This window comes from Vollenhovia emeryi, unplaced genomic scaffold (assembly GCF_000949405.1).
Source record: "Vollenhovia emeryi isolate VEMERY1.0 unplaced genomic scaffold, V.emery_V1.0 DF939127.1, whole genome shotgun sequence".
In the NCBI taxonomy this organism is placed as follows: domain Eukaryota; kingdom Metazoa; phylum Arthropoda; class Insecta; order Hymenoptera; family Formicidae; genus Vollenhovia; species Vollenhovia emeryi.
The window spans coordinates 734,853-749,300 of NW_011967239.1; the positions used below are offsets into that span (position 1 = coordinate 734,853).

General features: G+C 48.8%; 3 protein-coding genes across 3 annotated transcripts; 1 reads left to right on the forward strand and 2 right to left on the reverse strand.

The window, feature by feature from the left end:
- Positions 1-3,934: 3,934 nt before the first annotated feature.
- Positions 3,935-6,759, reverse strand: LOC105568768 (pre-mRNA-splicing factor CWC22 homolog). The gene is made up of 2 exons (XM_012024679.1): positions 6,584-6,759; positions 3,935-6,505 (listed from the first exon to the last, which is right to left on the reverse strand). Exon 2 carries the CDS (start codon positions 6,413-6,415, stop codon positions 4,097-4,099), a length of 2,319 nt encoding a protein of 772 aa, XP_011880069.1. The 5' UTR covers positions 6,416-6,505; positions 6,584-6,759; the 3' UTR covers positions 3,935-4,096.
- A 127-nt stretch (positions 6,760-6,886) lies between these two features.
- Positions 6,887-8,499, forward strand: LOC105568770 (39S ribosomal protein L19, mitochondrial-like). Its single transcript, XM_012024681.1, is given in 5 exon segments — positions 6,887-7,134; positions 7,412-7,759; positions 7,762-7,846; positions 7,924-8,208; positions 8,289-8,499. Coding segments are annotated over 5 exon segments (912 nt in total). The 5' UTR covers positions 6,887-7,070; the 3' UTR covers positions 8,419-8,499.
- Positions 8,500-8,721: 222 nt separating this feature from the next.
- Positions 8,722-14,124, reverse strand: LOC105568769 (zinc finger MYM-type protein 3-like). The gene is made up of 11 exons (XM_012024680.1): positions 12,664-14,124; positions 12,227-12,580; positions 11,334-12,148; positions 10,888-11,069; positions 10,550-10,785; positions 10,290-10,476; positions 10,052-10,177; positions 9,839-9,960; positions 9,613-9,760; positions 9,415-9,514; positions 8,722-9,312 (listed from the first exon to the last, which is right to left on the reverse strand). The coding sequence occupies exons 1-11, from the start codon at positions 14,035-14,037 to the stop codon at positions 9,138-9,140; spliced, it is 3,819 nt and encodes a 1,272-aa protein (XP_011880070.1). The 5' UTR covers positions 14,038-14,124; the 3' UTR covers positions 8,722-9,137.
- Positions 14,125-14,448: the final 324 nt, after the last annotated feature.

Genomic DNA, 14,448 nt, shown 5'->3' on the forward strand with positions numbered 1-14,448 from the left:
GCGGAGACGGCGGAGCCCTTGAGAGACTGTCTCCTCTCATGCAGAATACACACTCTCCCGCTGCCTGTGTGCGCGCGCGCTTTTCGCGCCGCCTCGGTGTGAGTGCACGACCGGCTCCACGTACCGCGTGGCGAGAAAGTAGCTCGCGGCTGAACTCGCTCGACGGTCCGCCTGCGGCACGATGCCGCTTGCGTTGTACTTGATCACCTCGCGGCCCTTCGGTGCCGCCCGGATAGAGCGCAAGACTCGCGATAACATCGCGACGACGTTATCGCGACCCTCATCGTCCCGAATGCTCCGATGTCGTCGCGACTCTTTGTCCCACTGCCGCGTAAATGTCGCGGCAGTTGAAATTTCAGGGCCCGAGCAGGCCGGCTATTTTGTATTCTCGAGACACGAGGTTGGTTATCGTGCGTTACTTTACGGGACAGAAAATTAAAACGTAAAACATTGTCCTAAGAGTACAAGACGGCCACTCCGCTCAGGCCCTTACTTGACGAGATGATTTTAAGGGGATGCTGGAGCGATTCTGCACGATTTGCCACCTTCTGCTCCTAGAACTGTCGATTCGCGAAAACATTGTGTAATGTACAAGTTGTGTGGCTTTTGTCTACAGACCGACAGTGTCCCACTGTTCGGATTAGGTGAAAGAACAGCATAGTATCATTGAAATTAAGTTTAGCGAGCTTAATATTAAGCCAACGGCACACGATACTATTTTTCCTACTGGATTGCTTACGAGAGCCAATCAGGACGCAGAGTTTTCGATCAGGTGACTCAAAGCTGAATCCTGGTTGGCTCTCATAAGGAATCCAGTAGGAAAAATAGTATCGTGTGCCGTTGGCTTTCGTTAGTTCGTACACAAAAGCCCCCTTAAGGTAATGCTGGAGTAATTCTGCACTTTTGCACCTTTCTAACCTAGAAACTATCAGTTCGCGGAAACACTTGTGTAATATACAAATTAAATAACTCACGTGTACAGATCGAAAGCAGCTTGCCATTCCGGCTAAATGAAAGAATAATATGGCGTCACTGAAACTTAAGTTTGTAAGTCTAATAAGAAATAATAGTGAGCAATACACACATACAGTACATGTAGTGTGTGTGTAGCTCGCTATTTTTTTTATGACTTACAAACTTAAGTTTCAGTGCCGCCATATTGTTCTTCAATTTTTTAACCGGAATAGCAAGCTGCTTTCGATCTGTACACGTAAGCCATTTAATTTGTATATTACACGAATGTTTCCACGAAACAGACAGTTTCAGGTGCAAAAGTGCAGAAACACTCCAGCATCCCCCTTTTTTGTTTTTTTTCTCTCCGAGAGTAGGGAAAAACGCTTTTACGCGTACCATCAGGGCCGGTCCTGGATGGTTATGCTGGACTCGCCCGAGAAGCGGGAATACCAGCTAAAAAACCCTCTCTTTGGACCATCCTCCGTACTACAAACGAGTCGCCCCCGGAACCACCTGACGAAGGTATTACTTCAGGAACGACCCGCTCAACAGTGCCGGGCTTTATAGCCCCAGACAAAGACGGCAAACGAAACAAACCGTCGTCCTAAAGCATCTCTTAAAAATCATACCATGAATAATCAATCTCAACAATTCGCGCAACCTTAAGGACAACGGTGTGTGGATGGTCCACGCAACAAAGGACAACCAAGCCGATATTTAACGACAAATTATGCATATATTACCCCATGAGTTTAATGCAAATCGGCTGGTGTCACCCCGGGCTTCCCATGCAACAATTCGACGTCCTTTGGATGTCCGAAATATGTCTTGAAAAGTCCCGTTTATGTCGACGGATGTCTAAAATATGTCTCAAGGACGTCGTTTGGACATCCAATAATAAGGTTATTTACGCAGACATTTTAGGGATGTCCAAAGTATATCGTCAATACGTCTGATTTTCTATTAAATACAATTTTTTACATTGTAATTCTTTTAAAGAAAGTAGTGTGGATGAGATTATTTTATATATTTGTACTACAGATGTTTGGATGATAGTTCTGAAAAATGTCTTTTTATCGTTAAATGTATAACAGACCCCGGTAAAAAAATGTCCATGTATAATCAGTATATAAAAATGTTTCATACAAATAAATTTTTATATAAAAAATTTTTATTAAATATAAAAATTTTTTATACAAACGTATATACAAATATGTATAAAATTAACGTCTACATTAAATCGATTGTATATCCTAGAAGAATGTAACATTTATTGGATACATTTGCTGTGTTTAGCAGAAAAAGCTGTTTTACAATTATAAAATTTATGAATCTGATTGGTGTATGTTCTTAATTGCTGAATCTTAGAGCATCAGATTCAGGATTGTTACAACAATTGCAAGACAGCTTTTTCTGCACGCATGCCTCGGTGTGCGTGCCGCGAGCCCCGCTCGGCCGCGCGCACGCGTCCGCTCGGTGGTAAAGAATCACCGTAAACTCGGCATGCCTGTCTCGTTCCCCTCTACGAGCATCGCGGCCGCCGCCGCCGCCGCCGCCGCGGCGGCGGCGAAGACGAAGACGACGACGTCGAGCCGTACTCCTCCCTTTTCTTCCCCCTTCTCGCGACAACCGGCCACCTACTGCGCACCACCGCGCCTGTCGCGAACAGTGCCGGAGCAAGAAAACAACAGACCGACGTTACCGTGGCGTCGCGTAGGCGCCGCGCGAAACGCCCGTATCACTCTATGCTATTATCGCGAATTACCGGGTCTCCTCGCGACCCTAGGCGCAGCTACAACACGCGGACCTGGTATTTAGGGCAGGCGGAGGCCAGTTCGGAGCACGTCGGCACCGCTCCGCTTGGACGGGGACGTAGCGATGGAAGGCAGGATAAGGATAATCTACTCTCCCAGGACGCGCTAAACCGGCGAGGATCTCATCGGAGCCGATGACATCTAAAAATACAATACAAAATAAGGAGACGCGGAGAGACAACCGCGAGAGAAGGACAATTTCACTTTGATTATGTAGGACCCACTGCGAGTCCCTCTCTCCCTTCGTCCGACGGACCTGGTCGGGTCCCCGCGGACCCCTCGCCGCGTCGAGGAGAGCAGGTGTGTGCGCGTCACGCGCGTGTGTGCGCGCGCGCGCTCGCGCCGCCCGTCGTAGGCCGCAACGCCGCATAGCTCGGTTACGACGCGCGGTCGGCGGCACGCGTCTCTGTGTGAATCGGACGCCGACAGCCGTCTAGTCATGTGACCTTCCCGTCAAAATAGCTCGCGTACCTCCCCGCGCGTCACGCACACACTCGCGCGACGGCATGCCGCACACGCATCCGCGAGCGACGTGGAGGCGCGGTCGCGGCGGCGTGCCGCGCTCTTGGTACCGTTGCCATCTTGTGTTCATTGTCAGGGACGGCGCGAGGCTCCGGTGTAGACTCCGACGGTCACGCGGACCAGCCGGCTCCGCTCGCCCCGTCCCGGACGCATTGTGAAAATGAGAAATCGCTAGACTCAAGTCTAATCTACAATGTGCTCTCTGTATCTAGAAACATTCTATTTTGTAGTCACTAAATACATTTAAAAAGTTTGCGCAAGTGAATGAATTGTATATTATATACTGTACAATTGTACATTGTCGACAAATGTTTTAAGCGTTTCGATTTGTTTATATAAAATAAAATGTTTCTAGATGCAGAAAGCACATTGTAGATTAGGCTTAAATCCCGGGAAAAATTACTCGGGGACGCGCGGGCGCTCCTCGCAGTCTCCTGGAAATGTCGAAACGTTACAGGCCGCGTTACACGACGAGAATGGCGGGGATAGTTTTGCGTGTACGCAAACTGTCGACCGCGAGAAAAACGAACGGATCTGATCTCGATGTGATCCTTAACACGGTCGGTCTCGCGCGCGCGGTTCTAGCTAGCTTCTACTTGGCGCGAGACACTATCGCGTCTCGTGATCGATTATTAAACGGCATACAAAGTAGAATACTGTATTTATTATCCTCCTTGCTCGCTTCGTATTCTAGAAAGTAAAGCTAAAAAGTAGAATGTAATTTGTACAGAATAGATAGTTATCATACACTTATAAAAAAAGGGGAAAGGATTATTTTCACGTCACTAAGGTCCTAGTGTCTCGTCTCACTTGTCCTTTTTCGACGTCTTGCCTTTCTTCCTCCTGCTCTGCGCCTTCTTGGGCTTCTCTTCCTTCTTGTCCTTCGACTTGGACTTCTTTTCTCTTCGTTTGTGCTGCACCTTCTTCTTCCTCTTCCTCGTCGAAACTTGAATCACCTCCTCTTCCGACGACGACGAAGAAGAGTCGCTCGTCGATGAGCTGGACGAGCTGGAGCTGGAGCTGGACGACGAGCTGGTGGATTCGTCGTCGGAGCTCGAGGGCTCCTCTTCCTTTGTGATTATCGGCGCCACGGCGACCGGCTTCGGGTGAGACTTTAAGTGTTCTCTCAGGTCGTCCGTCAAGCCACCCAGGCCGATAGACGTGAAGAAGTTGATAGCGAAACGCGTGTTCTTCGGATCGTCTCGGGGAAACAGTCCCTCGAACACCTCCTGCAACGTCACGTCCTTCACCCGTTCGTTCAGCTTCGCCAGGCCCATGTACTCTGAGAGCTCCTGAAACAGAATCTTGATGAATATTCTGTTGGAGCTCGTCGTGTCCTCCTCGTTCAACTTTATGCACGAGAGCACGCTCCACGATATCGAGTCTGTGAACAGCAGGTGGGCGAAGAACTTGGACACGTTTCGTAGCTTGTTGGTGTCGAGGCGGTGTATCGTGTGGTAGGAGTCCTTGAAGATCTGCTCGAACGGCGTCACGTACATCTTGTTGATCGAGCAAAACCGGCCGGCCAGGAGGCCGAAGAACTTCTCGTACGTCCGCATCTCCGCGCAACAGTCTAGAAACATGTGGCACAGCTCGATCTCCTGCCCGGGCTTCAGCTGCATCTTCATCAACTTGTGAGCGCACTCCTCGAAGTCGAGCGAGGAGTGTATCGTCAGGTATATGGTCCGTCGAAGCGCGGTCAGATTCGTTTCCGTGTTGTCGACTATCACCCCTTCCTTGCCCTCGGCTTGTTCCGTGCCGCTGTCGTTGTCCGAGCTCCCCTCCTCCTCCTCCTCCCCGTCATCGTCGTCACCCTCCGAGTCGCTCACGTCCGAGCCGAGAATCTCTTTCAACAGCTGCTTGTACTTGTCCTCGGAGGCGAGGTAGTCCGGGTCCAACTTGAACACGTTCAATATGTCCTGCGCGTTCATCTCGTCCTCCAGTCTGATCAAGTGCGTCATCTGGTTCTCCTCCTCCACAAGGTCCAGCTCCTCCGGCACCGCCTCGTGATCCTTGAATCCGTCCTTCCTGATCTGGAACATCACCTCTATCATGTACTGGACTCGCTTGTCCAGCTGTCCCTCGTGCAGTATGTTCCTCAGCATCTCGAAGATGGCCTCGATGCCCCTGCGCGACACCTCTGTCAGCTTCATGCCGCACTCCTTCAGGAACGCTATGGCCACCTCGACGGAGTCGTCCGTCGGCGTTTCCAGCAGCAGAGTCAGGATCTCCAGGGCGATGATCTCGTAGGCCACGCGCTGGTTCACCAGATGCGCCACGAAGGTCCCCGAAGATATGCACAGCGGCTTGTCGTTCCTCTTGAAGCCACGCTTGAACTGCAGGACCAGCCGCTTCAGCACCAACTCGCCTATGCTGGGAAACCTGGAGTTGATTATGGACGTTAGCGCGGCGTAGACCGGGGTGAACGTAGGGGACGCGGCCTGCGCCTGGATGATGGACCGCGCCAGTAGGCCTCTGCCGCGAACGATGTTCTCATGTAGCAGCTCCCGCGTTATGATCCCGATGTTGCTGGTGTTGACCTTGTTGATGTATCCGTGAATCGACTTCTTCAGCGCCTCCCACGCGATACGCTGGTAAGCGGCGCCCGACTTGTCGGTGATCTCCGCTTGGAGCATACGCAGCTTGGCAGGCGGGATGTACGCGCCGCCGGTCCTCGAGGTGAGCAGATCCACTGTCCGCTTCTGCTTGGCGTCCGCCGGGTTTTCCCGCGCCTTGTCCGGCTCCCCATAGTACCTGCTACCGATCTCCTCCCGCCTCTCGCCGCCGTCGCTGTCACCGAGATCGCCGCGATCGCTGCGATCTCCGCGGTCGTCGCGCCTGGAACCGCGGTGGCCGTCGTCCCGCCTCGAGCGCTCCCTGTGCTCGTCGTCGTCCCGCCTGGAGCGGTCCCTGTGCTCGTCGTCGTCCCGCCTGGAGCGATCCCTGTGCTCGTCGTCGTCGTTCCGCCTCGAGCGGTCCCGGCGATCGTCGCGGTGCCGGGAAGCCCGGTGGTCGCCGTTGCGTCTCGACTCCCTGCGGGAGTCGTCGTCGCGTTTGTGGTCCCTGCGCTTGCGAGAGCGCTCCTCGCTCTCCTCCTCGTTCCTTCGCGAGTGCGATCTCTTCATCGTGCGGCCTCGCTTAACCTCAAAGGATCAGTGTTCACCACGCGGAGCCGCGGAGATCAGTCCCTGACGCGCACCCGCAATCTTGCTATCCTGTAAACGCAAATTCGTCAACAGACGCTCGTTTACGCGCTGCGCACACCGCGCTACTTTTAATCGCGACGTACTTACAGAAATCCGACGGAGAAAGCTGCACGCTTCACCTGTCTCTCTGTATCTTCACAGACGCTCGGCGAACAACCGCCAATAACCGCTACGTTCCAGACAGTGATGCCAGCCGAGAAAACGTTAACACGTTAGTACGCTGCAGCGGCGGTGGGGGTAGGAGTGGGGATAGTCCGTCTGGCACATTCCAGATCCTTCTCTTCCAAGTTCCACCATGGATGAGAAACTTCTCTCTGCTCTCTGCTTCTCGCCAAGCCAACAGCCGGCAGATGTCGTCTCGGTCGCTGCGCGCCAACGCCAATTTCGATTTCGCACAGCATCTCTTGCGGCGCGACGTGTTCGTCGGTGTTCGCCTATTTCGTGAATTTAGCTGCTTATTTCGAACACTCGCGTCTACCTCCCTGCCGAAATATGTTTTCGCGCCTTTTCAAGAGAGGAGAGAGGTTTATGCGCGTTTAAATGCATGCAATACCAATAATAGAAGATTGAAACAATGGTCGTGATCTCGAGGATTTTCTCTCGCGGCTATGGCGGACTACGAGCGGCGAGAGTTCTACGTAGGTTACATTAAGTTAAATTACTCGCCGAGGGGGAAACCGCTGACCAAAATCTTGTACACCAATGCCCAGTGGGCATTACTTAATCTTATTCCCCTTGTTTCATCTTATTTTATCTTTCTAATGTCCAGTAATGCCTTAAATCTGTACACCACAATGCCCTCTGCGGTTTCCCCCTCGAATTACTCTCACCCGGCTTATGCTCGACAACGTGAGTGCACGGCCTCGACGTCGTTTCCTCAAAGTACTTGAGAAATTGCACAAACCCGTCTTTCAGGTCACGCAACCAGGGCGAGTTCCTCCACCGTCGCCTCAGACTCTGCACAGGAGTCGCCAAGTAGCGATAAGACGCCGGGAGAAAACGTCGAGAGGCAGAAGCGAGCGATCCCGGATAGGTATCGGTTCATTTATCCGGAATTTTTACCGAACCCGGAGCCCAAGTATCGCAATTCGCTCCGGGAGAAGCTGGAGCGCATGGATATGATGGCGAGGCCCAAGCACATAGGGATACCCGAATTTTACGTCGGTTCTGTATTAGCTGTGACGTATTCCGAGTCGCACGCTCCCGGGAAGGTCAACAAGTTCGTTGGCATATGCATCGAGAGAAAGGAAATGGGATTGAGGGCCTCGTGAGGAACATAGTCGATAACCAGGGAATCGAGGTGCTTTACGAGCTCTACGATCCTGCAATACAGAAGATAGAGTGTCTGAGGTAAACATAGTTGACGCTTTACATAAATTATCTGGAAATATTTCTTGTCGACTGTATCGCCCGCGGCGAATATTCAGGCTTGAGAAGAGTTTGGACCCGCATCTACGGTACCTGCGAGACGCACCGCCAGAGTATAGCATGTTCCCCTTCGACATGGAACCGGAATACGTGGTGGAAGGTGCTCCAGTATCTGTAAGAGAGATTAAAGTACAGCTCAATCCTCGTCCATGGTTGGAGAGATGGGAACGTCAAGAGTTGAAGGGTGTGGAAGACTTGATACCGTTGCTTAGTCACAAGCGCATTAGAAAAGCCAAGGCAAGAGAGTAGCCTTGGGAGAAGTACGACCTGATGAAAACGTATCGGTAAGGGAGCAAAACTTCTCTCGCAATGCTACGAGTTTTTGAGACCGTTCTAACTTGCAATTCTTTTTCTGTTTACTTAGGGAAACCATTCCCGAGGAGGATCAGAATGAAATATTTAATGAAGTGTACACGAAACTGCACGAGATGGAAATTACTAGACGTAGGCAAAAACATAAGCGCGCTTTCGTACGTCCGCAGAAAACTGGATGAACTTTTGATCGGGTACAGCATTTTTCAATACATCTGTGAGGAAATAGAACGAAATAAATAAATATATTTGTTTTTTTGTTACAATTCTGTATCTTCGTAATGACATCCATATCGCTAGAGTTTATTATGCTACTATAATTATCGTAAAAAGATTCAAGGGTTTCACAATTGATGGATTTTTTTTAACAAAGATATATGTATAGAATTAAACATAAAAACAGAAGAAAAATTAACTTTTAGCAATTTTACTTCTCGTAGATAAAGTTTAAATAACGTCGTATCTTTCACAATTTCACAAATTGGTTTTTTTTTATGATCAAGAAGTTTCTTTTTATTGGGAAGTGAAAAATATACAATAAAAACTGGAAAACTTGTTTAATCCTATATTTCTGTTCGTATCTCATTTTTGTAGTAATCCCTCTTCTGCATTTTCACGTACCATTTTAACACTTTGCATATACACACAATTCAATAGGTAAAAATCACAACGTAGCTTCTTATGCTAAAGACAAAATTTGTACCAAAAATTAAACTTCGTTAACGGAATCTTGTTCAAATGTTCACTTTTATAATTAAATATACGATATTGTAACATTGCTAAGTCTGAGGTTGAACTCACATTTTCGGATGGCAGTCAAAGTGTTAAAACAGATGAGTCTTCCTCTTGCCTCTCTTACTTGTTGGTTTGACGATATAAGAGATCATTGTAATAGGTAAAATTAAGTCGTTAGTAAAGCTACGTTAATTTCTTTAACCATTTTAATACGATATAACATTTTGATGAGCTGTTCCTTCGCGAGGGGCGATGTCGAGTACCATACCGGACTGTCTGGCACACAACTACGTTCTGGCAATAGATAGAAGACATCATTTCGCGTCTTGACGCTTTCAGGGCTGCAATAGTTCAATGCAAGAGTAGGTACATGGCGTCAAAACTATCGCAATAAATTAAACTTAATGTCTTTATCGTTCGTTCAGTCATAATGTTTTACGTACCATTTCGACAAATAGAATTCGTACAACTTAACAGGACATCTCAATGGATTCTCTTCATTCTCTTGTTGTTCATACACTTTCTTTTTTCTTGAATTAGCTTCTTTAGAAAAATTAATAATTAGTAGAATGTTTCGTGTACCGATGAATCAGCATTGACACAATTTTTATGTACCCAACATACGATAGATTATAACTAACCAAGAGCTGATTGCGGCGGATAAAATCTCAGAAGGACATTTCTTGAACCGGGAACTTTCCCTGCCACTGCTGCGGGTTGGGCTGCTGGATTGCGCTTCCAATGTTTCATGATATGAGAGAAGGAAAGTTGCATGTGCTCCTCTACTGTCTGAAAAGAAACTTTTATTAGTGTCGCAATATCAAATAGTTAAATGATTTTTACTAGTCAATTTCGAGATGAGCTCACCACGAGATTAAAATGTTTCGTATTGAAGAACATAAGCGTGCTTAGCAGAACATGCGGGGAATGGGCACCTAATTGTTTGCATTCCCACAAATGCTCCTCCTCCACTCTGGTCACGATGTATTCTGTAAAATAGGCGACATGACATGATATTTGAGAAGACAGAGTTGGTGAAAATAAAATTTACAATCACAACGGGTGATAAGACACACTTACGGGTATCGTTGTACAGCACGGAGAACTTTTTCGCTACCTCGTTTAAGCAATCTGTAAATTTCTCGTAGTACGAGTCCGTGAATATGTTATCGATCCTGTTATTCTCAAACAGGTACTGCTGTATTCCTAAAACGAATTCACGAAAAAATACTTGAGACTAAAACAAAGGCTTATGAAAGAGACATACGATATAATTGTAATCGCTGGCGCTCTCGCATCGTGCCAAAGTTGATTTTACCTAGGCAAAGGTAGTATATTGTATCGGGAGCGTAGTCCAAACCGTTCGGTTTTTTCACTTCCCTCACGAAGAGGCATAGCGAATAATTTAACTCGTCCGCGGTAAGTTGCAGGAGATCTGTCTTGAACAATTTTATCTTCCTCAAGGGTGTACTTTGTTTTTCTAATTCAGCATTCTTCCCCACCACCTGTGTACGTTTCAAATTTTCGTGGTAAATATATTTCCGTCTCGTTGTCGTACAAATAAAAGCAGTTACGAACCCATTGCCTCCACGCGTTTACGCCAAACGTATATTTTAATGCCATATTAGCGTCAGGTTTCTCCATCGGCTCCAAAATGCGCGGCTGCGGCGGCGGCTGTGGCTCCGGTGGTGGCATCATCGGCATGTCATTTGTACCGGAGACACGCCTCATCCGTTTGGTCGGTGTCGATCGCGGTTTGTACGGGATCACACGTTTCTTTCCTCTAGAGGCAACCATTAGCCGTTCCGATTGCACTGAAAAAGAGGACAAGTTGTCAAGGCCTGCGTCCACGATGCTGAAACTTGATTCAAGTTCTAGTTTCGGGAAATGTGAACCTCCAATCAACTTGCACATACCGTCGTTATCTAAAGTGTTCTCTGTCTGCGGCGGTGCTTGTGTAGCTGTAATCGTGTTCGAAGTCAGGGCAGCTTCCAAATCGACCGCTGGCTCGTTTAATTCTGCCGCGGCGATGTTTAACATTTGCGCCACTTGCAACATGTCCTCTCCAAACATGTTGCTGGAATCAACCGCTTCCGGACTGAAACCATCACTATGTAAATTGTCTTGACCAGCTGTGGCACCTTCCCTAAACAAAAATATATGCTTTTGATGCGTGAGATAAATAAAAAACAAATTTTTACGAAACAAATAGGACGAATGACTCGTCAGCTTGCAAAGTATCGACACATTTATGCTTTTACATTTGTTTTTATTCAGCGCAGAAATGAGGCGTCCTATTGCTATTAAACACCGCAGATACTGTTGCAGTCAAACAATCTGTAAATAATATCAATTCGCTTACCTATCGTCCACCGAGTCCGAATCGCTGTCGTTTGTCTTCTTTTCGGTAGCCACCATCTCGGCCATCATAAGGAGCTCGGCTTCGTACGGATCGGCCGGTATCTTCTCCTGTATTTTCTTGATATCTTTCATAATTCCCTTGGCGCTGTTTCTCGTAGTAGGTATAAACAGCGGGACCGGAATGGGCAACGGGAAAGGCATTGGAACTGGGAAAGGTAAACTATACATGTGCATTGGAAACGGAACGTAAATTGGCACTGGTATGGGTACGAACACCTGTTGCGCCTTTTCCGTCGTCTGCGTCCATTTTGTGCAGGGATGAGGACGCACGGACACCCCTTTCGTATGTACTATAGGCTTGCACTGAGTCGTCTTGTTGTGCACTTTCACCGGACTAGGCGGTCTGGTAATGACCTGCTGCTTGTAGACCATCTGTGCCGCTTGACTCGCGTTCGCGGGCATCACCATATTGTTTTGCTGCGACGTCGGGCTCGCTTGTCCGTTTCCCATCGAGGCTAGGCTCGTCACCGAAGAGATGACCGGAATCTTCTTACTTGGCATCTCGCTGCCAACGGTCTGAGCCGTGCTTCTTTGCGGCAATGTGGTCCTCTTGGGCAGCCCCGTAGGTACAGGATCGTCGCCCGACGGTATAGTTATAGGCGACTTGGTGTATTGCGCTTGAAAGTTCATGACGCAATTGTACGAGCAGAAATTACGTATCGTAGCGTCCGACATTGTGAGATGATAATGAGCTAAGGAGTACTCCTTACATAAATCACAGTTAATTCGTTTCGCAGACACCGCATTTATCGAAACCTACGGGAGAGATAAAAAAAGATCAAGTTTGTATCCTCGTCGCGTAACATATTCATTTCAAATGGTGAAATATCATACCTGATATAGCGTCAAACAATTTAAGCTGCACATCATCAGAGTTTGTCCCGATTTCAATTCCTTCTTAATCATATCAAAGTTATACTTCTTTACTTTGCACCAGTTGCACGGAACTATTTTCCTATTCGTTATGATAAATATATTTAAACATGTCTTGTGGCAAAACGTGTGGGGCTCGTTTTCGTAAAATACAATAAAATGCTGCTTATTCGGCAATTCGAAAAACTTCTTGCAGGTAGAGCACTGCTCAGGCTTCACCTGTTTCACAAACTTGAACGCGGCGAAACAGGGCTCGCTGCATATCGCTACTGGAGTGCTATTGTATATCTGAACTTCGCAGTGTACGAGCTTTTGCTGCGAGAAAGAAAGATTCGTTACATTTAAAAGATTATCCATAATACATTTACGGAAAGTGAGAAGCAGAAGGATCGTCTTACCTCCTGACAGACGCTGCACGGCTTCTTCTCCGTAGCTGGCGGCTCCGTCGAATTCAACTTGGAATACTTTTCCATGCAGTCTTGCGTACAAAAGTCTTTAAACTGCCCCTTCTCGCCGACCGGCGCGAGGAAGCCGTCCGTGCTGAAACTTATGTCCTTCTGACAGTAACTGCACACCTTCAGGCCCTTCTTGAACTCCTCCAGACATGTCGAGCAGCAAAACTGTCGCACGTCGCATCCGAATCTCACGCAATACTTTCCTAAACTCACAGCTTGAACCGCGCCGTTGCAATTCTTGCAGTAACTTCCGTACTTGCGTTGAAACTTGCCCAAACATTCCTCGTTGCAGAACTCCATTGTCTCCCACGAGAGATTTCGCTCGTCACTTGCCTCTATAATTAATAAACAGCTCGCGCAACGCTTCTCCTGTTTAGAGTGAGCCGCTTGGCTCGGTATGTCCATCGATTTGATATTGGCTGCTTTAAATAACGCCTTGCACGTTTTCGAGCACACGAGATGACTATCCGTGTCGATCTTCACCCGAATTTTGCACACCCCCTCCTCGCCGCACTGCTTACACACCTCTTTATGACTAATCTCCTCAACTTCTGAATTTTTCGACTCGTCGTCGATGTTGATAACATCCGCCATCAGGACCACATTTTCCGACTTCGACTCGTCTTCAACGACCATCTTCTGCTTTACGGCATTCTCTTCTGTACTTTTATTTTCCACAGTTACCGATTTCACCGACTCATCCTGCGAGGCATCCTTCTCAAGCTCGGAATTGGATTTCTGCGACGCTTCCTCGGATTTCGAATCCTTGGCGACCGTAGACTCGCCCTGAGCGTCGTCCACCGTTTTGCCCGATTTATTTGGTATTATTATCTTCATGCTGTCTGGAATGATGCACAATTCGTCGTCTTGTCCCGGCAACACGTCGGTCTGCTCCTCGTCCGCCTCTATCGGTGCGATCTCCTCGACGCTCTTCTTGGCCTGCTCGTCTCGTTCGGCGGGCGATTTCGCGGAGGACACGTCTACCGGTTCCGTCTCCGACGCACTGGCGCCCGGAAGATCGACGTCCATCGACGTGCTCTCGAGCGAGTCGACGGCGGCTTGCACGTTACTCGACGTCTCGGCGACGCCGTCCGCGACCTTGTCGACGTCGGCCAACTTCGGGTCGTTCAACGCCGAATCGACGCCCAGCTTCTCGTCGCAGTCGCTATTTCTCGCGTTCACCGCGTCCTGCAGATTGTCGCCCTGCTCGTACAGCTTCTTGAAGCTGAGCCCGTTCTCGGCGAGCGCATCGGTCTCCGCCTGTTCCACGTGCTCGGGTGTGAGATTGTCGCCGCCGAACGGGTCCTCCGCGTCCATGGACTGGCCCTCGATCTGCGAGTCATCGTGCTTGTCGTGGGAGAACTGCACGAACTCCGGGTTTTCCGGCTGGACGTTCTTCTCGGAATTGTCCAGATTGCTGTCCGACGATTCAGACTCTGTCTTCTTCAACAGCGCGGCCTCTCTCTGCGACACATGCACGTCATCCGCGTTGCTGCTCGATTCATCCGGGATATCGCACTCCTTGGCTTTCTCCGTGGACGACGTTTCAGGCTCGTCCGCGACAACGTTGCTGCCGCTCGATTCGTCCGGGATATCGCAGTCCTTGGCTCTCTCCGCCGACGGAGTTTCGGACTCGTCCGCGACAACGTTGTTGCCGCTCGATTCGTCCGGGATATCGCAATCCTTGGCTCTCTCCGCGGACGGCGTTTCGGACTCGTCCGCGACAAC

Coding starts and splice junctions, on each gene's coding strand:
- LOC105568768 (XM_012024679.1), bottom strand. CDS start 6,415: ATGAAGAGATCGCACTCGCGAAGGAACGAGGAGGAGAGCGAGGAGCGC.
- LOC105568769 (XM_012024680.1), bottom strand. CDS start 14,037: ATGGACGCGGAGGACCCGTTCGGCGGCGACAATCTCACACCCGAGCAC. Junction 10,477..10,549: donor TAAACGCGTGGAGGCAATGG/GTTCGTAACTGC, acceptor AAACGTACACAG/GTGGTGGGGAAGAATGCTGA. Junction 9,313..9,414: donor GAATTCTATTTGTCGAAATG/GTACGTAAAACA, acceptor GAACTATTGCAG/CCCTGAAAGCGTCAAGACGC.